This window comes from Ptychodera flava, chromosome 7 (genome assembly GCF_041260155.1).
Source record: "Ptychodera flava strain L36383 chromosome 7, AS_Pfla_20210202, whole genome shotgun sequence".
Classification (NCBI taxonomy): Eukaryota; Metazoa; Hemichordata; class Enteropneusta; family Ptychoderidae; genus Ptychodera; species Ptychodera flava.
In genome coordinates, this window is record NC_091934.1 from 8,594,533 (window position 1) to 8,621,115 (window position 26,583).

The 26,583-nt window shown below is 37.4% G+C and overlaps 2 protein-coding genes across 3 annotated transcripts in view; both read left to right on the forward strand.

Annotated features, from left to right (window-relative positions):
* Positions 1-2,960: 2,960 nt before the first annotated feature.
* On the forward strand, positions 2,961-7,486 carry LOC139137792 (neprilysin-like). The gene is made up of 5 exons (XM_070706063.1): positions 2,961-3,044; positions 3,775-3,936; positions 4,891-4,974; positions 5,287-5,504; positions 7,319-7,486. The coding sequence occupies exons 1-5, from the start codon at positions 2,993-2,995 to the stop codon at positions 7,484-7,486; spliced, it is 684 nt and encodes a 227-aa protein (XP_070562164.1). The 5' UTR covers positions 2,961-2,992.
* A 228-nt stretch (positions 7,487-7,714) lies between these two features.
* Positions 7,715-26,583, forward strand: part of LOC139136708 (membrane metallo-endopeptidase-like 1) — a 63,884-nt gene continuing 45,015 nt past the window's right edge. Inside the window, exons 1-14 of one of the 2 annotated variants that reach the window (XM_070704517.1) lie at positions 7,715-7,811; positions 8,386-8,472; positions 9,077-9,210; positions 10,162-10,384; positions 12,958-13,056; positions 13,344-13,421; positions 13,636-13,739; positions 15,336-15,394; positions 15,588-15,639; positions 16,150-16,348; positions 17,041-17,106; positions 17,496-17,597; positions 18,119-18,195; positions 18,648-18,824. In XM_070704517.1, the coding sequence (XP_070560618.1) occupies positions 7,719-7,811; positions 8,386-8,472; positions 9,077-9,210; positions 10,162-10,384; positions 12,958-13,056; positions 13,344-13,421; positions 13,636-13,739; positions 15,336-15,394; positions 15,588-15,639; positions 16,150-16,348; positions 17,041-17,106; positions 17,496-17,597; positions 18,119-18,195; positions 18,648-18,747 (1,473 nt within the window). In that variant the 5' untranslated portion in view covers positions 7,715-7,718 and the 3' untranslated portion in view covers positions 18,748-18,824. Of the gene's footprint in view, positions 7,812-8,385; positions 8,473-9,076; positions 9,211-10,161; positions 10,385-12,957; positions 13,057-13,343; positions 13,422-13,635; positions 13,740-15,335; positions 15,395-15,587; positions 15,640-16,149; positions 16,349-17,040; positions 17,107-17,495; positions 17,598-18,118; positions 18,196-18,647; positions 18,825-26,583 lie in introns of those variants that run through there. The other variant, XM_070704518.1, reaches the window with a different exon arrangement.

Here is a 26,583-nt window from a genome sequence, read left to right on the forward strand (position 1 = left end):
ACTGTACACATATGGCTGTGCAAGACATTTCATCACGTTTCAGGGAGTACAACAAGAAACGTTAACTACGTACTTTAACTTCTCGAATCCTTTCAAATGCCCCTCCCCTACCATACCCTTTCAATATTCAAGCGCCATCGTGCTAATAGTTCTTCAGGCCCTCCCCTCCAAAGGTGTTTGTGAATGTAGCTTTAGTTGAAAGTTATGCGTGCCATCGGCAAGTTGCCATGTTTAAAGTTAACGAAACGTGAGAGAGAGAGAGAGAGAGAGAGAGAGAGAGAGAGAGAGAGAGAGAGAGGAGAGGAGAAGAGAGAGAGAGAGAGAGAGAGAGAGAGAGAGAGAGAGAGAGAGAGAGAGAGAGAGAGAGAGCTATCTTTAGTGAAACCTCAGACGGCAGTCGTCGGCCTTTTATATCAATATTATTGAGTATGGCTTTCCTCTCAGGCTTTGGTCAGCCACATTGTTCGAGAACTCGCAGGGAGCGTGCCAGAATGTGCCATCGCGTCAGAAAGAGTATATATTTGCCAGTCTTCCAACAGTCTTCTCAAGTTTCAAAGCAAATACTCGGATGAAAAATGATCAAGGCAAACAGTTTTCATAATGGTGTTAACTCACAGATACTGCAGATAGTTCGAAACTTAGCTGAATTGGGCCCCTGGCCGGAACTTTAAACGCCGAACATGGATCTATTACTTTCATGACGTCACGTCCGGCCATTTGATAAAAGTTGGCTTCAGAGAGTAGTAGAGACGGGAGGCAGCGTGGTAAGTACCGAACATCTTATGTAATAGTCTCGTTCGAGCTGGAATCGTCATTGAGTGTTCTTTAGATTTAACTGCGAAGTGATGTGGTTAAATTACTGTTGGACGCATTGGGGGGATTCGATAGGAAGCGACAAAGGCAGCGCCTCGCCTTTCGAGGGACTATTGTTTCGTTTCGAAAGGATGAGTAAGCAATCAATGAAAATGAAGAATACAATAATTTTCAGTCGAACGCGATATAATATAACAATTGTATTATTGAATTTTGTACATTTACAAAACTCCAACAAGCTGGCAGGACTCCAGATGCAACACTTAAACTTTTTAATCTACATGGGTGATGTAGTTTATTTGACAACCCAGTTATGGTGCGATTCTAATAATTACTGACTCGCTGTCACAAGGGTTGACCCTTTGCGATCCAAAAAAATACAAATCATATTTCAGCGCTGACCCTTGACATTTAACGATATCGCGTTATCTTCTCATATTATGATGTAAGTCAGACGAATTTAGCCTAGGTGGATGTGCGTGACTTGATGTTCTCTTGAGAAAGTCATTGTTTACAATGCATACAATTCCGTCCATTAGCTTTTTTCAACCACTTCTCCCACTTTTTACCAATCCCTAATGTTTCAGTTTATTCACAATATCGTTTAGATCATTGCAGATGGGACTTTAAACAAGTACAAGGGCGGTATATTCGTCTTATTTTATATTCAGATATTCAAAAATGTTTCGGCCATTATTTTTTTACCACAGGAACTTGTCCTTAGATAGGAAATTTTTTGCAACACTGAGGATTTGGCTTGCTATAACAATCTTCACGTGTGTCGACGGGACTTTGAGGTCGATTATTCAATGCAATGTACCCAGAAGAGTTTTATGAACATGGGCCAGATGTTTAAGTTGTTTGAGGTAACAAGCTATCGGCTTGTTTGCCTCGAGCTAGAGCTTCCTTTTATGCTTTTTTAGTTTATGACGTCGTGTTTGACATATATATTGTGCTAAATCATTTCTCCAAACATCTTCTTCTCTTTCCGATTACAATCATCTTTGGTTCCTGTGTTCCCATGGGAGGGATGACCTCACATTTTTATGCAGTAGTGGTATTGAAATTTACATTTTCATATTTTAGGAGCTAGTTGTTTTATCGATTTAGGTTAAAACATGTTGTTTTGTGTCAGCGGTCTCGCAGCTTTTGGAACTCAATGTGCAGCTTCTAAGATTTATTTGTAAAGTTATACTAAAATAAGCAAAAAAGCCCAGCACATTTTAAATATCTCAGAATCTTTTATTCACATTTCTTGGCGCAATTTTCTTGTAATACATTTCGATGAAATTGTTTGTCCTATTAAATAGTAGAAATCAAATGTGGTTCGTTGTAAGGAATGTCATTTATTTATGTGCAAGGGATGATAGCATTTTCATATGCAAATTATAGCACTATTTTTTTCATTTTGGGTCGAAACACTGTTTTCTCATACACTATTATTGTCTAACGCCTTTGAACTTCAAATTGTAGCTTCTTACGGATAGTCTCATTAATCCAATGAGCAGTCACGTGATGATTTTCGACTCTGAAATCTGAAATGATTTTAGTAACTACACGTCTCGAGCGGTTATTTTTATTTTCTCGTTTTCAGTAATCAGCAAAAGGTAAATTCAGCGATGTCTGCGAGTTTAAACAAATCCGAACTCCACAGTTCGGAGGAGTCAAACTCGGGTGGTAATTGCTCGAGTAAAGGGAGGGCGTCAACCATTATCTCTGTCGTGCTCTTCTTCGTCTGCGTTGGATTATCGGCAGCTCTCAGTGAGTGTCATCTTTCCTTTTCTTTGTGATGTTTGCCTTACGCTGGTCATTGAGGACGCAAACGTACGTTCCTGGCCCGAAGAGGGCGCAATACAAATTTGAAGAAAGAATGGTGTTATTCTATATGTCGGACGACAACAGAGACTTGCAGAAGCATGTGTTTTCCTTTTGCGCCGATTCTTTATCACTGAAAATTACAAAAAAAATGAGAATTAATTACACAGAGGGAATTTCAGGATATTCGTCTTATTAAAAAGAGGGTGAATGTTTATAAGGCTCTAAGAGAAAGTCAGCTCTGGCGACACCGGTATTTTGAGCAAGATTGATGATATATATTTATTTATCCGTCTTGTTCGAATCCCTTTTCATCTCATTTATAGTTGTTATCATTTTGGAAAATGACCAGGACTCAGAGCCCATGAATGGTGGCGACAACAAGTTTTGTTTGACTGCTCACTGCGCCATGATGGGTAAGGTCCGTGTCTATGATCGCATGCGATTGAGCACATGCTCTCGCCTCTTCATTGATTGAGGCTCGTCATTGGCTTATTGAAGCGCCAAAATTCGAAAATTCTAGTGAATGTTATCTGCTCATGGAGATTATACCTTAATTTTACCTAGATTTGTTCAGGAAAGGCCGGGGTTAGGTTATGAAAAGCCAACACCTTGTAATGCCTGGCTCGGGAGTATCAGTTGCCTCTCTGCTACTTCTGAGTGCTTCACTGAAACTAACGCCAAGACATTACTAGCACAAGCCAAGCCACGAAACTTTTATATTCATGATGTGGTGATATTCTGCATAATTCCATGTCTTGCTGAAGGCAAAAATTATGTGTAATTTTTCAAATGTAACATGTAGACGTTTTTTGTTATGTAATATTACATACGAAAATTGGTGACAAGCGGTTTTGATAAGAAATAAAAACGGTTTTCAAAAATGGAAACTTACAAACTAACAATGTGAGAAAAGTACAAGTCTCGCTAGAGGTAAAATCTTATACGATATATTTTTGTTTTCAAATTTTTCACTAACAGTTTAAACAACGTGTGGATTTATTTTAAAATAAATTCTCTAACATGGTATAAGTTTTTCCTGAAATGGATACTAACAGAACTAGTAATGGTTGGTTACAACTAGTCGCCTAATAAAATGAACCGTTCCGGTTCAAAAACTGTTCAATATCCCCATGATGCATATAGCTGGTGCAATGGCTGGACGAATGAACATGGAGGTTGACCCCTGCGATGACTTCTTCGAATTTTCTTGCGGAAGATGGAAGAAAAGGACTGTCGTGCCTGAAGACAGGTCCTTCCTCGCGACATTTAGCGAGTTGAGAAATGATCTTGATGCTATGCTGAAAGGTAGGCATATCCTCGTTCGCGAGTTGACTTTCTTTTCAATTTACACTTCAAATGTACAGCTGGCGACACGGCGGGGCGGATGAATGTCGAAGCTGACCCGTGCGATGACTTCTGTGACTTTCACTATGTTCTTTGGTCAGGAAATTGTAATTCCTGAAGATCGCTCTTGGAAAACACGTATTCAACACTTCTTGATGACGTTTTCAACACTTCGTGATGACGTAAACCCAAGACTAAAAAGTATTTACGCAGGATGCTATGGGAACATTAGGAGTACAATAAGAGTCAAGTTGGTTAACCATCTCGATCTTCCACCTAATTTCTTGGATCTGTTTTATTATCTGTTATTTTAATGGCATCAAAATTTTGATTGCTTCGATGTAAACTACAACCTTTTCTGCCAAAACTATAGCCCCATGATCCTATATTATGTTCGTGTCCTGAAGATGGCTGACAACTAGAAAATATATACAAATATCCTAGATGTTATTTACCTTATTACTATATCATATTATATTCCAACATGCACACATAGAACGTTTGATGCAGGACACAATCACCATCCGTTTTGGTTGCCATCGGTCAACTAATATTAGGTCGATTATTTTACATAATTATCACAATTTGTATCAAGTTTCACTCAAGTAAATGGCTTCTTTTGTTTGTATAGATACTAAATTATCAGCTTAACAAAACAAATGAATGACTATGGCAGAAGTATTTATTTACCAGGATCAAAGAAGGCTGACACTGAAAGAAGTTAGAATTTGATGTTCTTTGCATGATTTTCAAACATCATGTTGTAGAACTCACACGTTTATTTGATAAGAGATCAGACAAAGAATGACAAAAAGTACGGCGTCGTTCATTTGTTGCTTTCATATTCTACGAAACATCCGTACATAACTGTTACCCCGTCGATTCTCTCATATTCACTTCCAATTATAATTTTAGATCTGATTGAACAACAGATCAACGATGATGATCTCGATCCTGTAAAAAACGTAAAGAAAAATTACCAAGCATGTACGGACCTTAGTAAGTCTGTTTGACTAATTACGTCCTCAACGGCAAATGATCCCTGTCATGTTCCCGTCTAAGTAGAAGTTATTCAATTTTGAATGTACGGCCGACCTTGGATTTTTTATGCAACGCATTCAAGTTGAAAGTCCTGATAGTGTCTTCATCATCTTCAACTGATCTTAGTTTCTATCGATGCAATTTTTTTTAGCATCAGAAACACTGCACAGTTTGTTAACTCGACCAGTGTTGATGACAGGTTGACAATATTTGTATTTCGTCACAAGTGCATAATCGTACGTGTAATTTCCATATTCAATTCTATATCAGACATCATAGAGGAACGGGGCTCTAAACCGTTGATAGACCTGATGGTTAACCTGGGAGGCTGGCCCGTGCTCGGCAATAACTCTGGTGGAAATTGGAATGAGAGTGCCTTTGATCTGGAAGACCAATTAGCATTGGTGCGTGGTGAATATGGAAATAGCTTGATATACCACGCGTACGTTGGCACCGACGATAAAGAATCCACAGGGTACATACTGAAGGTAAGATGACATTTCCCAACGTGTGTTTCGTAAAGCATCGACTTCTCTCTTTAATCACTTTGCATTTGACGATGGTACACATTGTTACTTCGAGAAACATCTGGGGGATCCTTTGCCGCCAGTTTTACGCTTCATGCAATTTTAAAATAACGTCATCGAAGAACGGATGAAACCTTACATGAAATCATATGTAATTACAATCGAAGGCTGCATTCACAAACACCTCTGGACTGGGGGGCGATTCCAAAAAGTACTCAGATATTTTCGAATGACTCACAATACCTTCAAATCCCCCTTCTGACTTGCTATAAATTTTAAATTCCCACCCCTGCAAAGGAAGGCAAAATGTGGCCGATAAAGTGGTTAGTCAAAAAATATCAAATCATTAGACATGGGGGTTATAGTGGCAGGTAAAAAGTGCAAGTGTGTGCAACAAATTTGAATTTTGGTTCCATCGACAATGTTGATTCACTCTACATGATACTGAATGAGAAAACTAACAGATGAACATTTGGTGCATTTGGCGCATTTATAGACGTTCGATAATTCATATAAATGTACTTGATTGGCATAGGGTGGTTACAAGTGCATATGTGTACAAGAAATTTAATTTTGGAATGTTACAGAAAATTTTGTTTTACTATACACCTTTGTCTATGACAAAACTGTAAATAATTTTTCTAAGATAAAACAAGCAATATCTGTGTATTTGTAGGCGTTGGATAATTGATATAAATTAACTTGGTGAGAATAGCGTGGTTTCAGGTGCATAGTCAAGAAATTAGATTTCGGAATTTCACCAAAAGTGTTGTTTCACTATACGTGGGAGTCGATGAGAAGACTATGAATGATAATCTTTTTTTGTAACACTAAACTAAAATCGGTGCTTTTTTTATATGTTTGACAATTGATACAAATGTAATTATTTCAAGTAGGGTTTTGAAAGTTCAGATGCGGACAACAAATATGATATTCGAATTTCACTCAAAATTATGCTCACTTCTCATGGTTGTCTACATGTAAACTATTAAACAATTTCCTTGACAAAAGGTTTCGGTGTCTGTTCATGTGTAAAGACCGTAATCATTATTATTGATGATAAATGAATTCTAGTACGGACTATAATTCAATGCTGACTGTACACACATAGCTGTGCTGGACTTTTCATCACACTTCAGAGGGTAGAACAAGAAACTGCAGTGCATACACAAAACAAAACCACCCAAAAATTAGCGAAAAGTTATATCTTAAATGGACAATCCAACACATATTTCATATCAATCAGAGACAATTTTGTTTCAAGTCCACCTTTAAGATCCAAAATCAGTTCAAGTGTCACCAACATGCCCTTGACATTTTCAATTCCTTCCGTCAATACTTAACCCTCCCGAGGTGTTTGTGAATGCAGCCTAAGGAGTGAACAACGCGACGAGATATTTCAACCAGTTCACGATATAACATGCACTTGCGAAAGCGAATGCATATTTGGAGTTAATTGGTCAAAACTGACTGATATACCGGTTGCTCCGGAGGCCAAAAAGGAGAACTGGGAGCTACTTCGCGAATATAGCATTGTTTTTTATGCCTTAAAGGATAATCTCATTGAATTCGTAAACCGTCGTTTGAATAATGTAATCGTTACTAAATTTTGCATAACGTAAAAGATAGGAGTAAATTAATCAATTGCATATTCTTATTACTACGTGATGCTGAATAAAGTAAAATGAGCGTGTACACGCACAGCCTATACATCATTTAATTATTGACCTTTTGAGCTATGACATATTTCATGCATTCGGTTTTTTCGCTTTCAGCTCGATCAGCCAAGACTTGGACTTCCTAGTAGGAACTATTATTTGAAAGACGGTCGCGACAACAAGGTTAGATACAGGCTGCGTGTGATTTATCGTAGTGTATGTGCAAGTTTGAAAAAGGGAATCCTCTGTCGGATTGTACATAACGTTGGTTCCCTACATGTATGATCAAGTGTTTCGTTCAAATCCAGCGCATGTCATATCTCTATCTTTTCAACTTCAAGTCAGGTGCTGTCCTCATCGAAGACGTCGATAGTTTTAGGATGTTACGATTTCAGATTCAAGTATATGTTTGTAACAGTTTTCAGAAAAGTGTTATTTGTAGAAATAATGAGTAATATCTGATAAAGAATAGATTTGTTTAATACTCCTGTAGTATTTGCAAGCATATCTGGAGTACATGACGACTATAGCAACCATGTTGGGTGCAGACGCTAAAGTTGCAGCTGAAGACTTCAATGATCTGATTGAGTTTGAGATCAAACTTGCTAATGTGAGTTAATGGTTAATATAAGTTGTCATTCTTTATCACTCTCTACTCAGCGTTTTTCATTTCCTTCCGTTCCTTGATTCTTCTCGTCTGTCTCTGTCTGTCTGTCTCTCCGTGCGTGAGTTCGTCCGTCTGTCCGTTTGTCTGTATGTCTGTCCCTCTGTGTATTAATCTCTCTGTCTGTCTGCGTGACTCCCAGGTGCCCACTATAATATCTGTATTTCTGTTTTATCAGTTGTGTCCCTTCCTTACTCTGTTACAAATGAGCGAGGTAATTCATTTACTTCTGCTTTGCATTTTGCTTCATTCGGCCTGTGAACCACTTCCTATATGTTGTAACTGCCGTATAAGGTATATATGTCTGTCTGTCTGTCTGTCTGTTTGTCTGTCTGTCTGTTGGTGATTGGATGGGTGACTGGGTGGATGGACGGACGGATGGATGCGTGTTAGATAGCTAATTGGATGGATGAATAGATATATATTTGATGGCTAGATGGATTCATGGATGGATAGATGATTTTGATTGGGCACTAGTCTTTTTTACTTATCAAAATACATTACCCTGCTTTTTTGCCAGTTGACAACACCAGCAGATCAACGTCGTGACAACAATGCATTGTACAACAAGATGACAATCGCTCAACTCCAGTACAATGTAACAGGGGTAATGTATTAAGCAATGCTCAGGGAAAGTTCTCTCAAAGGAAACATAAATTATGTACCCTTGATATGTAACCACTCTCTAAGGAAATAAGATAAGTCCACGGAATTTTTGATGGAATTTGTGATGAATTGAACTTTGCTTGATTTTTGAAATTAAGTTCAAACAGTTTAAATGGAGCTTAATTCTCTCGTGTAAATCACATATTGAAAATTCGATTCGCAATTTGGCTTGAGAGTGGCATAGAAGTGGCCTATTAGTGGAAGTTATTTATTTAGTTTTATTTCTTTATTTATTTTGAATAAAATAGTAATCAAACAGTATAAAATACTACTAACACAGTTAACAATAGCAAATTATACAAAACTCACGATCAATAGCTATTTGTGCATAGATAACACAGAAAAGCCCTAACACGTACTACGGTTCAAAATAATACACGACTTCAAATGACAGTGAACAAAACACATGCATAATTAACATTACCATTCGCTAATGGCAGAAATACATGAAGTCGCAGAAACATGCAACGACATCAAAAGTGACGACTCCTCTGTAGAATGGCAAATGAGTGTAATGTAGATAATAATTTTCTGGCATTTTTCAGTTTGATTGGCTCGATTTCTTCAGTAAGTTAGGAGCAAGCTGGTCTGAAGATCTCCAGGAAAGTGAAGAGATAGTCGTTAACGAACCACGATACATCAGAGAAATTACCGAGGTTGTTCAGAACACTCCACACAGGTATCGTTTGCAATTCATAAAATTCAATGCTTTCGATATTCACACTTCGAACTATTTATTTAGTAATGATCGAAATAACTTGGTGTTGTTTAAGAGAAGCCATCAAATGGGAAGTGTTCGAGTGAATCAATAAACGGTATTCATAACACTGAAAACGAAACTTAAACGAGACTGTCATTATTCTAACCACCATTTTATAGCGAGCAAACACTAGCTCGTATACGAACGAAGCGACCTAGCAGCCGATACAGCCCGCTGTGTTATGTACAGAATAACGATTTGTGACAGAAGTGTCGATGAAGAAGGTGGAAATCTTTGATAGCTAATTTAAGAGGCCTGACCAGAAATGGCAAAAATAGCTGCAAAAATATCACATTAAGATAATCCCAAAGAACATGTCAACCAAAGCTATTAGACGAGCAGTTTTTTGAGAATTAAAAAATGGCCAAAAGTGGCACAAATTGCCCCAAAAGACAAAATTACAGATGTCGTCATCATTTCAATAATCGTATTTAAAATAACAATTGTTGACAGACGAAGGACGGACGGACGACGACGGATAATATCAGGCTATATGATAAGCTCTGTGTCGCTGACAACGGAGCTTATAAAAACGTCGAGGAAATCCAATTAATTTACGACTGACTTGGAAGTAAAGATTGACAGACAGGCAGGGGATCCCTAATGTTGAGGTGATACCATATCATGCCGCGTTTGAACGATGCTGATCAGTCTGGTGTCATGAAAATAAAAGGAAGACAATAGCTTGAAATAACGATAGGTTGGATGTCAGTTGATTGCGTATATGTGCTAGCTTGTTCGACAACTAACGACCAATAGCAAGAATCGTACTTCATATTAAAACTTTTGAGAGAAAAAAGTTATGCCGTATAACCTATAACGTCAGAAGGAAGTAAGTTGTTGATTGCATGGCGTCATTTCCGTTCACAGGACGATAGCCAATTACATCGTTTGGATCATCACCATGAAAAGGATTAGTCAGTTGGGTTCTAACTTCAGAGACGTTGAACAGAAATACGACGAAGTTGTGTACGGTACGGCTTCGGAGAGCGCCAGATGGCAGACATGTGTCGGTCACGTGAACAACGTCATGGATTTCGCCGTTGGACGCATGTTTGTCGACGTTCACTATGATGAGAAGAGCAAAATACGTGTAAGTTTGCCAGTTTGCTCAAATACGGTTATATTTAGTTTCATAGACAAGTTTGGGGCGGTCGCAATGTGTGAGGATATTAAAGAGGCACTCCCACTTGGTAACATTTTTAAAACACATTTTTTTAATGCCAACGGTCGATATTTGACGTGGCGACTCCGCGCGGATCGCGAGATATCGATAAAAACATGTCATTTCCCGAGCGTAATTTTCACATCCCGAAGTTTTACGATCGTTTCTGGTTATGACCCGAAATCCCCCGAAAGTGTGTTGTTGTGCTGATTGACGATATGCTAAGGAGTCCAAAAACGTTCGAATGACGCAATTAATTTACCTCCTACTGCGATGACTTTATATACATCATTATCAATGCCTTTACCTCTGGTAATTCTTTTTTAAAACTTCTCCTTAGTTTTTGTCGTTTTCATTATTCTCAATCAGTTGTATTAAATTTTTAAACGATACCACATAGATATCAGTTTTTACGTGTAGAATATTAGTTGCCTCTGATGACTACATTTTGTCGTCTGCCACACAGTTACGCGTGGTTCGAATCAAAGCGGCCGCCGCGTGTGGTATGCGCGCATACCACGCGGCGGCCACTATGCATACTATGTATCAACCGCACCTATCTGTGCTAGTCACCTATGCGAATTCTGGTGGAATCAGCAAACTTTGTTTTTCGTTTTTTTGCCGAGTCAGTAGGACTCGGCTCTCTCCCATGGGACATGACCGCTCACCGACGCAAGTGGTACTGCTGTACTGCGTACAGCAGCGTCAGCGTAGACTCGTACTCCATAGCTTAGTTGACAATGGCCCCAGTGCCGAACGTTCTATGTTCGGAAGCTGAATTCAGGTGGGCCACCGGAATTCAAACTTTAACTTTTTTGAGGACATGTTTTTATCGATATCTCGCGATCCGCACGCAGTCGCCATGTCAAATATCGACCGTTGGCATTAAAAAAATGTGTTTTAAAAATGTTACCAAGTGGGAGTGCCTCTTTAATGAACGACTTGAAAGTACACTCCAACGCAGAGCGTTCACATTGTCATCAGAGTCTGCATGTGCATTTATATTGGAGGTGTTGCTATGTATATAACAATTTGGTATGATGGTTTGGTTCCATGTACTTAGGAACCGATGAATCTCAGGAAACTTATGAATATTGCAAAAGCTTTACGATTACTATAAGCAGCAAGGATGCTATAAAAGCTTATTTTTGTAATTTGATAGTATTGTATTAATTTACGTCATGTTGTATGTGTCCTGTGTAAATCGTGTAACTTTCTTCATTTTAAATTGCCTGTCGGAAGACCAAAGTTTTAATACCGTCTTTGTTATCACAGAACAACTGTTGTTGTCGGCTTTCTGTGATATCTGCCTTGAAATTCAAGACATTTTTGTCTATTGTGTTTAATAAATCAAATAATAAAGTATACCTAACTTTAATGAAAGGCCGTGTCGGATCTTCAAAATGGTGAATCATTTACCCAGGCATATATTTTCACATTTGGTTCAGGTAGAATGCGCCTCGAGGGACCGATATCGGACTCTAAAACATTTACAATATCATTTTTACTTACCAATTGTGGGAGGATGATTTTAAGCTTATCGAGTAAATAAAGTTTTCACTGGCTGAGTTTGTGAAAATGGGGAATAAAGTTTTCCCCATAAAGAATACAGAGGAACGGCAGCCATTTTAAATTTCAATTATCGATACATGTTTGTTAATGTTTCTCTTGTACAAAACTTTTGCACATTTACCCCGATTTTATTCTGGATAGTGAAAGAGAAATGCTTGGCAAAAGAGTAAGTTTTTCACTTTCGAGGAGCTAATAAATAAGTCTATTCAAGCTTTAACTCTTTATGTTTTACATTGCTTTTTGATTAAGAAAAAAGCTGGGGTCTTCCAATTTTTACCCCAAAGTGGTTTATATTTGAGAACAGAGGTTACCAATGTGAACCATGTCATCGATTCTGTTATGTTCGTTGATGTTATCTGGCGTGTATTATTTAGTATAAACCCTCTATGATGTCACGATTATCCACCGATTGACTCTCAGACCTGGTTTAACACTGTTACTTGGCACATTGTAGAAAGTGGTATAGCCACAACTGATGATGTAGGAGCTGTGTGTACTTATGGTAATGAAGTCAAAGATTACGTTATAAAAGGGGCAATTTGAGTAAGGAATGGGGCTGGGAAACTTAGGGGGAAATGATTGAAAAGAAGGGTTTACAGTTCGATAGACATTAAATATCCATTCTATACCAGTAATAGACGTGAATGTCAAAGATAATACACTTTGTTGTGAGCGATTGAAGAGAGTGAAAAAAGTGAAAAAAGTTACAAACCTACTCATGCCGTGGCAGCCATGTTAGCAAAGAAAACGATGTCACTTCTCTGCCTTGCAAGTACACTTTAAAATGACATAACAGTTTATGCATTACAAACAGGATGCAAGTTGCTGGTAATTACAATGCAAAACAGACAACACATTGTGTTTATCAAAAATCTTGTTTACACAGTTATATCAGAAACTATTACAGATATTCTTATTTATATTTGAAGACAAATAAGATGATCGACTTCATCCTAGAAGCGTTTCTTGAACTTGTCGACGAATCAGAATGGATGGACGCACCTACAAAAGTAGTCGCCAAGGAGAAGGTAAGGGTAGACTGACAGATACCGTGATAGAAAAGCAGAAACTATGAAATCAGCGAAAGGCCTAGAGTTATGTTGACCTGGATTGAAATTGTTGAAGCTGATAGCTATATCTCAACTGGCATTCCTGGTCATGCGTATACAAAAACATGTGCTAAATGAGAAAATTTCTTCATAATTATGATATGACGAGAGGTGTTTTGCGACCATGTTATAGGTGCGCAATACACATTTAAGTGAAAGAGATTTTGTTGTGATTTATATGTATCCAATCTCTCTTTGACCTTCAGGCCGAAATTATGAATCGTCAAATTGGTTATCCAGACTGGATAAAGGAAAATGAGGAATTGACGGACTATTTTAAAAATGTGAGTCAAAAATTTACAAAGCAATGTCTTGGTAGCTTGCAAAATGCGCTGTCATATTGACAATTCACGATTTTAAAAATGAATTTTGATTATCGGTCACTTCCTCTAAATATGGAAAGACTACAGGACATTGTTAATGTTGTTACCTTGCAGTTTACCTATCGTAGCGTTACTTTGTGAGCCAATGTTATGCTAATTTTATCATTTTGTACAGTACGACTTCGATTCTGGAAAGTATTTTGAAAATTATCTTCAGTATGTAAAAGAGAACACTCAAAGAGGGTTTGAATATCTCAGGAAACCGGTGGACAAGTTCAAGTAAGTGCTAATTTTCGCTCCTGCCTGGCCATATGTTTACAGCAAACGGAGGTAATCGGCACAGCATTTCCATCGGCTGCTTGTCTGTCTGTCTGTCCATCGGCCCGACTGTCTGTGTGTCTATCTGTGCCTGTTTGTCTTTGTGTCTATCTGTGCCTCTATGTATGTATGTATGTATGTATGTATGTATGTATGTATGTATGTATGTATGTATGTATGTATGTACACATCGGTCTGTCATACAGCAGAGTTTTGAAGCAGCTGTCCGTTCAGTCGATAGGGATAGTTTGTTTAACTCGCCACAATCAGTGGCTCCCGGCTTGACCGAGACTTGTTGCCGCAAAAAGATATTCAAACACAATAGGGCTCCGTTTTCTGTATAAGTATAAAGTATAGAGCATAGGACCATGCGTCAACATAGCCGTCACAGGTAGATGCATATGGGACAAGACCACTAATTAATTCCTATAGGCCACCGCAGTAGCGTTGAGCTCGATTTTCCTATATTAAAACATTCAGCGGTACGAATCCTCTTAACAGGTGTTAGGTCAATGTCAGCTTGACTACTGATTAATTTTTCGTGTGGGCAAGTCCACGGAAATTTTGAGATAGCGATGAAAATAGCGCCCTCAGTGGTGTTTTTGACAAAATTCAGGCTTATTGTTATGATTTCTATCAGCCCTACAACTCCTCATATTACCACCAAATGCTTCAGCCATTATTCACAACAGTCTGCATTTTGATTCAGCCAGAAAAATATCTGTACAAAAATTCTTGACGTTAAAGTTCAAACTAAACCAGCATCCATGCAGATATCAAAACGTCAAGGGCTGCACTATTTTTCTTCCGAACTATCTTCGAAGTTAATTAGTGGGCTTGTGCCATATACCTACCATTCGGTCAATGCTGTGTGTGTGGACAGAGTAGTTCCAAGGATTTAATAGGATTTTCGTTGTGTTATGGCCTTTAGTTTTCATCACAATCGCTCGTCGAGGTTTTGTATTTCTTTATTTATGGCAAGGAGAATAATGAAATTGTTCCTCAGGATTTTGCTTTTTATCTGGGAGCATGTGGAAGTGCTCAGAATGTTTTCTATCTACACTGCCTGTATATGTAATGACTTACTTTTATCGGGGCGGTTAGTGAAATCTAGTCTTCAACTCACCAGTAACAATGTTACTAGTGGTAGATTTTGCTAGTGCGTTAAATAGAAATCGCTCATCGCCTCTGAAGCTTTGCCAAAAAATCAGAGAATCAATATCCCCAGGCCTAAGCGTTCCATGTACTCTTAGTCAGTAAATACCTAACACAAACATTTAAACTGCACAGTGCTAGTGCTCTTGAAAGATATGCGAATCGTAAAGTCTATTCTATTTTTTTAAATTATTGCTTGTATGACTTTTCCTATATTTTGTCATAGGTGTATAAACCTTGGATTATTACGTTTATAACAATACAGTTAATATTTAATTTGGTGATGATCAGTTATTGGATATTTCAAATGCACAAGACAACAACCGCTATGGATACCCATTCCAGTGTGATTGTTCGATTCGATCCTTTTTTCACAAATTCTTCCTGCTTTTATTTCAAAAGGTGGTTGACCGGCCCTGCTATTGTCAACGCTTACTACGATCCCACCAAAAACAGTATCAGTAAGTTCATGTACTTACTTGAGTTTACAAATAATTGAAACTGATAAGTATGTAGCCTAATGTTCTGCGTACCTTTGGTTGTAGCGCCTCACATACGTTTGCACACGAGATTAAACCTTTGCCTTTCAAATAAACAATTGCAAAACATTTTCCTGTCACTTGTGAACGGTTCTGTCCGCCTTTTCTGTTACAGCTCTTCCTGCCGGCATTCTTCAACCACCATATTATCACAAAGATTCGCCACAGTAAGTATTACTCTTCTTATAATATTGATCAATGTCGACCATAGTCGAACTAATTTCGTTTGGATACCAGGACCTTTAGATCAAAAAGTATTATTTGATTCAGCATGTAATTAGGAGCGTGTATGTACGCATTACGTCCTGCTCCCTTTTGGGGCAAGACCTCGCTATTATCTATTCATATCATGGTGGTCAGAGGTCAAGACCCTGTTGTTATGGTAATTTTCGACCCTGAACGAGGACGTTGTAACTTCAGGTGAGCAACTTTGATGTTCCAAATGTCTCTGATATGTTACTTCCTTTCTCTGGTTAACGGGTATCTGGCTACAGATTGGTTTAATTTGTGGTAGTGTATTTTTCCTATCACTGCTTTTGATCGCTTCGAACCTGCAGAAAATTCAAACCCGGATCCAGGAAATAATTTACAAATTATTCTTTGTTATGTAAAATATCATTATACAATTCATAAACGGCATACTATCTTTTACTACCACCCGTTTAAAATTTCTGTAGGTACCTAAATTTTGGTGGCATCGGTATGATGATCGGTCACGAGATTACGCACGGTTTCGACGACAGAGGGCGACAGTACGATAAGGACGGTAATCTGGAACAGTGGTGGACTGACGAATCTATTGACGCGTACGTCGGTAGAACGCTGTGCATTGTGGACCAATACGATAAGTACTACATGGAGGAGTGTAACATGACAGTAAGTTTAACTTATCGTCAGTGTCATGCCTTTAGATTGTGACCTACTGAAAAAATTGAAATAAACGTTCAATAGAGGGCGACGGGTCTTAATACTTGGATTGTTTCCGATCTTCCTTGTTGTCGATTTCCGGCTATTAGCATATCACAAAATACAAAGCTGCCTTAGGTGGGGCTTTCTACAAAATTTTCTCTGATTTTTTCTAATACCAGAATTCAACATCTCTAAAAAGTAAAGTACCCCTTTCAAATCATTATAAATTTAAAGACCCCTATCTCAATAGAAATTATATCTTAGGTCCGATAGCTTCCAAATTTGACACGTGAAACTGTTACAGATCCTTAAAATGTTATCCTGTTATTCAAAACAAGGGTTTATGCAATTTTTCTGTCGGGGTATCGTTTTTGCCCGACTCTGATGTGTCACTGATATGTCTATCGCACAAATCATCGTGGCAAAAAAGTGACAAACTCAACGAAAGTATTGCAATTCGAGTGTTAGACCTATGACCGGGCAATTCGTTCTCCGCAACAGGGAATCCTTTATTTGAAGATAATATGTATCTCGTTCATTTGGCTCCATAGATTTACTTTTGATATTATTTTCAATAAGTCACCCGCCCTATACAAAACCCAGGACCGCTATTCAGACTACTTATCGCGATCACATATACATTACCTTTCTCTTCGCAGTTGAATGGAGTCCAGACTCAGGGAGAAAATATTGCCGACAATGGCGGTTTGAAAGAGGCATACAGGGTAGGTAATTACATTGTCGGCAATTCTCTGAATGTTTTCATATAGTAAACCAAAAATCTGAAGGTGTTAATTCAGTATCAATGTGCGGTGATTGCCATGACAGTGTTCGATCAAACGACAGATATTGTCATACTAAGAAAACGTTTTACCCAATTGTTTTCTCTGAGAAAATCTGGAGTATTAACAAACATCACAATCCTTTAGAATCCTGGTCATAATGTTTTCTTTGAATCTTAATGTTGTCTGTAAAATCATTCAATTGATTTTGTTTCCTATTGAGAGAAATTGAATATTGAGAGAGGTCATAGTCTATGATTGTCCATGCACAGTTATAAATATCTTGTTAAAAATGAGCATGTAGAAATTATTTTCCTTATTCATAAATCAAGGGTTACCGTAAAATGGTGGAAGAGACAATGGACGACGAAGAATTGCGACTACCTGGAATTGGTTTGACCCAAGACCAAATGTTGTTCGTCAACTTTGCCCAGGTGCTTTTCTATCAACTTTCCTTTTTTTACCGCCTCTAACGCACTTTCTATACGTCTGTCGTTGTTTTATCATTCATTTTTAACTTGGCACTATCACTTGTCAGTTATAGAGAGCAAATTAAACGTTATACACTCTGAAACATAATGACAGAGTTGTCCGGCGACAAAATATTTCAACAGCCGTTTATGATAAATGAAACAATGACATGATTTGTGATATCCACTAGATACCTGATACCATCACTATAAGCTAGTCTAGTATTCATAACGGCGGCTTTACCAAGGTCTAAAACATCGTTCAGAGTATTAAATGGCAAATGTTGTTTTCGCACGCATTGGCGACCTTGTCGTATTTCGGCGCGGTTGTACTTGATAATCAGTCTATGGTTGATTTTAGTACATTACTTTTGGAAGCACAAAAACGCAAGCACATACACATAACATAAGGACACATACATGACTTTTCCATCATAACCTGTGTCGCATGAATGGTTTACTATTGGACAAACGTTAAATCATAGATCTGGTGCAGCAAGTACACCGAGCAGGGAGCAAGGAATAGAATATTGACTGGTGTACACAGCCCTGGACCTTACAGGTCAGTTTTTTACAATACAATACAGTACACTTCTGTTCAACTTAACACAGAAAATTATGGTGCATTGAGAACATTTTAGAACGTAATGTTTCTTCAACGTTGCAATGAACATATAATATCAGTTGGAATAAACTGCTCCCTTTTCAAAGGCGTTTTTGCAATAATGTTTCAAAATTAATTCAAGTAATGCGGTTTACATGTAAGTTGGCCGTAAAGTTGCCTGGGTAACGTGAATCAGAGATTGCTAAATGGGATGTATTCTCACGGACTATTTCGGTAGAATTCATCAATGCTCATTCAAACAAACCGTTCGAAGTTGATTAATTAAAGTGAAATACGCACTTTAAGACAAGAGGCTGATAATGAGACACGTGTTTTTTTTAATATCGCATTATTTAGATATAAAATTTCTGCACCCTACCTAAAACCTATCTATAATGTTTTATCTTTAGGGTCGAGGGCTCAATCTCTAACCTACCCGAGTTTGCTAAAGTCTTCAATTGCCCGGCGTCCCGTCCTATGAACCCCGACAAGAAGTGTACAGTGTGGTAGTCAAGTTAAATGGTGGCGCTGTCAGTGATCTTTGACCTGGCATGCCGGGACTACTGGAAACTATTCTTTGTTCATCAAATGTTTGATCAACGTAATTTTATATCCCAAATTTACCTCGAAATGTAAAATACATAGTTAATTTTTACCTCAGATTTATACAATCTGCTTCCCGCTTGAACTTAACAGATAGTTGAACGACATTTCTGTCGCTTCCATGAAGTAAGCCAACACTTTATTTTGCATTTCATGCGGATTTCGGTCAAAATTTTAAGTGATCTATTTTGACATTATTGTCTAAAACATCAACATGTCTGACAGCTGTCCTGCTTTGCCGCTTTAATCTTTCTCTGTTTCCAACGTCGAAAGAATTAACGAGATATAAAGAACATGAAACATTTCAGGGGGAATTTGCAATTACGATAAGGCAGCATGCAGAAGACGAAACAGATTTGTTTAATAGCGCAATGATGATTTTGTAATTGCTGTGGACGTTCCTGGTCATTGATTATGGAAACTCAATTTGTTGAGAAAAAGTGTTATAACACCAGTAGAAATATTGCTTTTATTTATGATATGAATATGTTGAGATAATATTCAAAATGCTATTATATCTACTAATATCATACACAGTTTTATTTTGCTGCTTTATAAATTTAAATGATTTCAACATTTTCAAAGTCCCATTTAATTTTAGAGCTCGATACTTAATGTTTGTTGTTATTTGGAATTTGTGTAGCCTTGACCGAAATCTTCGTGTAGGCGTTTAGAAACGACGTCATTTTAAATTTTTGCTATTGTTGTTGCGCAGCTTGTATTTCATTATCTGAGACAGAATATCCGATTGAACTGCGTGCAGGCTTCCAGTGTAACAGACCGCTTTTACAGCCTTTATATAGGGCCTATAATATCTTTATTTTTTATGTTCCCTTGTGGCCTATTTAGTAACTGAAGTAAATATACTTACAAAGATGAAGCAGAAACACAGATGACTACAGTAAAAATGTTGTAATGGTAAAAAATATGTCAATCCATATGTGGTAAACCATTTGAGGAACATGACAACTGATGCCAGAGCGGATTGTCGGTCGCGTAATTTCCTGAATACGAGATCACATCCTTATACTTTGCTGTGGCCCCTGGTCAATCTGTGACATCGGATGGCATATGATGTACAAATTGTGATACACATTCTTTAAAACATAGGATGTAGGTAACTTTGCAAATATAATTTTCATCCTCCAGCTGATAGAACCTCATGTATCATCGTGTGAACCCATGGAGATGCATCTGTTTGCTTTCTATGTTGAATCATAGGCATTCACATTGGTGTCTGATTTGTATTTTCCGAATGAGGATAATTATCACATTGTGTACACCATGTTTCAATCTTTCCCGCTTTTGTCACATCCTTCCATATATTTAGGTATATTATTCCATTTAATTGCAGTTGGAAGGCATACAGATTTTGCATTTCAAAAATAGTTACCCAACCGGGGAAAGGGATTATAGTAATTCCTTTGGCGTACTTTAAAGGGACTGTACCTGTAATTTCTGTATAGTTAGTGCTTTAGTTCTATACCACAAATAGAATGTCTTGTTCTCTTCCCTGAAGATTGTTGTAATGTGAAATATCAGCCTTGTTTTTAGCTCCCATATATATGCATATGTATATATGCAAATGGAAGGTATTCGTATATGGTGGAAAAATGTCGTCTGTATGTATGTATGTATGTACGTATGTATGTATGTATGTCCGTCCACATCGAAAACTCCTAAACCGTAGCACCTACTGTCTTAGCATTTGGTGTACAGGTGCACCTAGGGGTGGAAATGTGAATTTGTTCAAATGAACATGTCAGTTCATTACCTAATACATTACCTAAACAAATTAAAACAAAAACCACTACAAGTTCGTTCAGACACTCCCTTTCAAGTCTCCTCATACACGGTTAGTGTTTTATATGACGAAGAGTTATATTCAACTTTACAAATATGTATATCATAGATATATAAATATATATATTTCACTATACATTTTTTTTGGTTTTTTGTTTTTTTTTGTTTTACATACATATTTTCTACCTACTCGTAATGTATTTATTTAGTTATATATTTATTTATTTATGTAGTTGTTCTTATTCACTTAGTTAGTTACTTAGCATTTTCAAATCTACTTTTACACAATTGGTTTTTTTTTTTAAGTGATGAAGAGTTTTATTCAACTTTACATATATGTCTATCATATTTAAATATATATATATTTTATATACGTTTTTTTTTTCTCTTATCGTTTTCTTTTTTACGCATTTCTACTTACTCGTAATGTATCTATTTAGTTATATATTTATTTATGTAGTTGTTCTTTTATTCACTTAGTTACTTTGTTACAATTAGGTTACTTTGCAATCCCATACACTTTCATGTACACTACCCTCGATATACTTCAGTTTTCTTTTTCCTTCTTCGTTTTCTTGCTTTAACATCAAATGGCTTTGGGAACGGACTAGACTTGCATTTGCTATTTTCCGTTTCCATTTACCCTTTATCACAGCACAACTCAGATAGAGTAATGTACATTCATTATTGAATTGTAATATTATTATGATAAAGGGTAATAAAGATTATTATTATTATTATTATTATTAGTTCCAAAAATATGCAAATGAGGGGGAAAAAGGAAAAATCCTGCAAATGGCTAAAACTTAGTAAGCATTGGTCAGATTTGGTTGAAACTTGGTATGCAGATTTCTTTAGGTATTCTAAATTATGTGTGCAAAAATTGGGTTGAAATTTGCATGTTTGTATTTTTAGGGCATTTTTTCCGTTTTTTAGTCAAAAAATCTTGTTCTCTGAAATCACTTGTGTGATTGCTATGAAACTTAATATTCATGTTCCTCAGGATGACCTCAGTCTTGCTTGTACAAATTGTATTGATATTGTCATATTTGTAATTTTGGGGGATTTTCCCAATTTTTGATAAAAAATATTTTTATCCAAAAACTACTGATTTGATAGCTTTGATATTTGGTATACAGGTACCTAAGATTAATCTCAATATAATGTATTGAAGGTATGTTGAAACTAGCATTTTTTTTATTTTGGGGGCAATTTTTGCCTTTTTGGTCAAAAAATTTTTCTCCTAAAACTTCTGATCTGGTAGCTTTGATATCTAGTGTACAGGTTCCTACGGTTTATGTTAAAATTAGATATATTCAAGATTAGGATGAAATCTGCAATTTTGTATTTTGGGGGGCAATTTTTCTCATTTTAGGTCAAAAAATTTGTTTCTCAAAATTTACCAGTCTGATTGCTTTGATATTTAGTAAACCGGTTCTTAGGGTTTTTGTTAATAAGATATGTTGAAATTAAGTTGAAATCCGGAATTTTGAATTTTTGGGGCAACTTTGAGAAACTGTCAGTTTTACTGGGATATCTTTCATTTTGTATTTTTAAGATTTTTTTTGGTAATTTTATACCTACTGGAACTAAGAGTATATAATGTGGTGATTTAGTAAGCATTTGATATGGTAAACTGTATTTGGTGTTGAAATGCGGTGAAAAAATCCTGGCAGATTTTGAAAAAATTCCAAACAAATGCCAATAAAAAGTTCAGCCAGAGAAGGTTTGACAAAAAGAAAAGGTGGGAGAGTGGGGAAAAAAGAATGTACAATGGATCGGATAAAAAAGATAATGTACCTCATCGATCTTCCAGACACCATCCCTTATCAAATGGTCCACCCCGATGTATTTTTGTGCGCAATTAACCATGCAGTGTAGTGCAGTGCAGTCAAGTTAGGTATTAAAGGATTTGAAAGGAATAGTCAAGTTCACCACAGTTTAACTTTATCTCTTGTGTCATCATCCTTGTGTAATTGGTTAAGTTTGTAAGTTGTTCCAGATGTGGATGCACCACCTGTTCTGGAAGAAAACAATGTTAACTTTTTTCTGTAGAGTTTCTGAGTTGATGACTGTATGTTGAAATTTCTCCATGTATCTGGTGTATGGGCAAAGTGTAAACATTGGTTGCATGTTATGTATTTCAGTCTATGTCAAATATTGTAAATGAAAAATCAAGAACAGTTTACTGTGTGCTTGTAATATTTGTCAATACTTATACTGCCTTGCAGATTGATTGTCTTAAAGATTATCACAGAAGTACAAAAGGAAAAGAAACTAATCAAATTGCTGTAACATATTCACTCTCAGTGCCTGTATAGGCCTATACTTAACTATTTTATCATTACATTCAGCTATTTGTTATATCTTTATCACTCTCCATGGGCCAAGGCACACTTGGGGTCAATGTCATCACTCTGTGCCAGTCTGTGTATATCAGTCTGTCTGTATATGTATGTCCATGTTTCATACAATTGTTGACTTGTTTTGATAACTATATGGGAGCGAACAGTGATGTTGTCACTATTTTTTATTCAATCAGTCATCAAACATGCATTGCCCGATTACAGGATGAGGTACCCCGTACCCAGTACCCAATGCTAACTTGAGTAATGAGGAGAAAGTGCCTTAGGGCACAACACCATGTTGGAGTCTCAAACTCGTCATCCCAAGAAAGTGAGTCCGTTTGTCCATGCTTACCGGGTCTCGAAATCACCATCCTCTGATAGTGAGAATGATGCCCTAACCTTGTCCCACGGTGCCTTGTGTCAAAGAACATGCAGCCACCCGACTGCAATTCGTGCAAGTGATATGCAAGTTCCTACTCTTTCCCCCAAAATTACCAAAGGACTTTCAATAATGTGATATAAAGTATCTTCGATGTACATAAAAAGGTTTGTCAACTTTGATTATGTCAATCAAGTTACATGTATATCTAAATGAGAAAATATCATTCTACATGACGTTCAATGTTATATCACAGTGTATTTAATGTACACAGGAAGCGTCGTCAACTATGATCAAGTCAATTCAGATATAGAGTGTTAACAATGAAAGTTTGTTAAATATGCAACTTAGTATTAGGATGAAGTAAAACTGCTAAATGACTTTCAATAATGTTAGAGCTTAGTATCATCAATGTCCATAGCAAGTTTCGTCAACTTTAAACAAGTCAATCCAGAGATATATTAACCCTTATTAGGAAACTTCGTTAAAAATGCAAATTTGTAAAAGATGGACTAAAATTACCTAATGACTTTCATATAAACCGTTTTCCAAAAATGTAGTGAAACATCTATTATTTATCTTGTCAATGAGAAGCATCTATATCTGTAAAATGGACAATTATTGTTCACATTTGATTTCTAGTCCGGACTAGAATTTACTTGTCACAAATAACAATGCCGTTAACACATGTATTCAAATCTACCTTCTGACTAGCTATAATTGTGAAGCCCCCTCAAAGAATGGCAAAATGTGGCAGATATATGCTTCGTCCAAAAATATCAACGCATAATACATAGGAGCCTATTGGGCATTTTATTATTAAATTATATAGTATCTTAAATATATGTAGCAAGATTCATCAACTAATTGGAAATGTTCATTACATATGCAAATAAGGAATTGGCGGAAATAAATCTAGTAAATGACTTAGTATCTTCAATGTACATTATGCCATCGTTTGGGCCAATCAGGTGGCAGCTTTTAGGTGAGGCGATAAATTTCATTGGTGGCCAAATTTTCCCGCACGCGGAAATGATCTTTGAACCCTTGGCTTGCAAATGGACCGCATGGTTTTGATTTCTGCCGTTGTTTTCAGGGGTAGAGGCGATCTAAAAGGGCGCAGTACAGAGAAAGCAGGGCTCGAAATGAAACTTTTCCCTTGGTAATCTACTTGGACTACCATTTTCTGAAGCTGGAAGCCCATTGCCAATGGCTGGTAGCCCATGCACATTTTAGTTCAGAGATATCTTTTCGCTAACCAGACAAGAAAAGGCGATTTTTCAAGATTCTGCACACGAAGTGAATTTTCTAGTCATTTGATGTGAATATTGCACACCTTTAATACCCTAGGAAACAGGTATGGACGACAGTGATACTCAAAAGTTTGGTGACCTATCGACAACCCGTTTAACTTTCAGAGTTGTATGCAAATGTTGACAGTCGCCATGACAATGATAGGACCTTCTCATCCTGACACTGAGACATACGGTAGCAGGGCTAAAAATAGACCATGGGGTTTCTGTAGGAAGGAGGCATAATGTCTGTGTAATTGTGATTGATGATCAAAATGCAAGTTGAACGCAAAATGCATTTTCATTAGCCATCATATCCTGTGCCTGTCATTCAAGTACGTCAGTTCAGATATTGAAATTTTGTTGCAATGTTCCACCGTAAAGTGTCTTCGTAGTTTGCATAACAAAGTCATACTCCTGCCTTTCCGGATGCTTTCCGTCTCCATTTGGGTTGGACTGCGTTTATCTTATCCCAAAGTAACGGACCGGACATGGCCAAGACTGACTGACTTTCAGGTCCCAGACTTTGGTAGTCCATGTGGGCTACCATTTTATGGATTTTGGTAGCCCCAGAGAAAAGTTGGTAGTCTGCGGACGCGGGAATACCGCTAATTTCGAGCCCTGGAAATATATACATTTGCATTGCCATGGGTCCCAATCCTAGAAAAACCTCTCCGATAAGCAATGAAGTCAACTGAAAAACGACAACAGGGCTAGAGTTGAAATACGGGTTTCTAGCAATCTTTCTAGTGGTCTTATGCCGTATGCGGGATATCAGACCGCAGGCGAGCGTTGATTGCATTATAAGCGCGCCAACCCCAACCACAGTCACTTGTGATCGGTCTATTCCACTCGGAGTCTATGCCCCCATAGACATGTGTACATATGCCTGAGAAAAAGATGTACACACGTCTATGGGGGTATAGACGCCGAGTGAATAGACCGATCACAAGTGACTGTGCCCCAACTCACTGCATGGACATCACATTTACGAAATCGAAGTCAAAAGTCAACCATGCCCATGTTAGAATAATAGAGGTTTTCGGTCACACGGGAGAATATCGCCACAAATTTTGCACAGATAGCGTTGCACTGGCATTGAAAAAAGGTGCATGGAATGCGAGCAGTTTCCCTCGCTATCGATAGGAAATGCATTGAGCGAGACACACTTCCGGGTTCGCAAAAAACGAGGATCCCAATTACGGGGCGCTCAAATATAACTTTTTGCTCTGATACATAGCAGAGGAGTGTATGTTTCAGCTAATTGCGACAAAATTAAATTCTCGCTAAGTTATTGCGAGAAAGTATGTCTTCTCACTTACTTAAATGACGGGTTTTAAAAGTTGACATTTTTTGCGACGAAACAGACTTCTGAAGGTAGCTCGCTTGGGGAACAGGTCATCCCGACACCTGTCCGCTTCGACCACAGTAATTCACACTGCTTTTGGTTACCTCGACCCTGGTACCCAAGTCACTTCGACCCCGTCACACTTTTCACGTTATGTAACATTTTACTGAATATTGAACGCAACTTTGCTAGAGAGAATTGATGGTGTTTCTGTGATAGAACTGTTTGCTTTGAATCGATAATTTGGCTGAATATGTTTGCACCACGGCCTAGTGCCTTCATGTCCACGTAGACGATTCAACATGTTTTTAACAACAAAGCCAAGACAAAAATTGGAAATATCAATAAAATGGCTTCACAAAGGCTGAAATACGCGATACTCGATGAAGTATGAAGTTTGTGAAATGAAATCAAAATTGACAACAGAAGTGTTTGTCTCGGGCATTACTACTTGAACTATTCTACAGACTGTTTTTTTCGCATAATAAGTTGTGTTGACTAATTAATTACAAGATGTGTGTATATAAGAGATAAACGTCCTTGTAATGGGGTGTAAAATAAATTAAGAGTCAA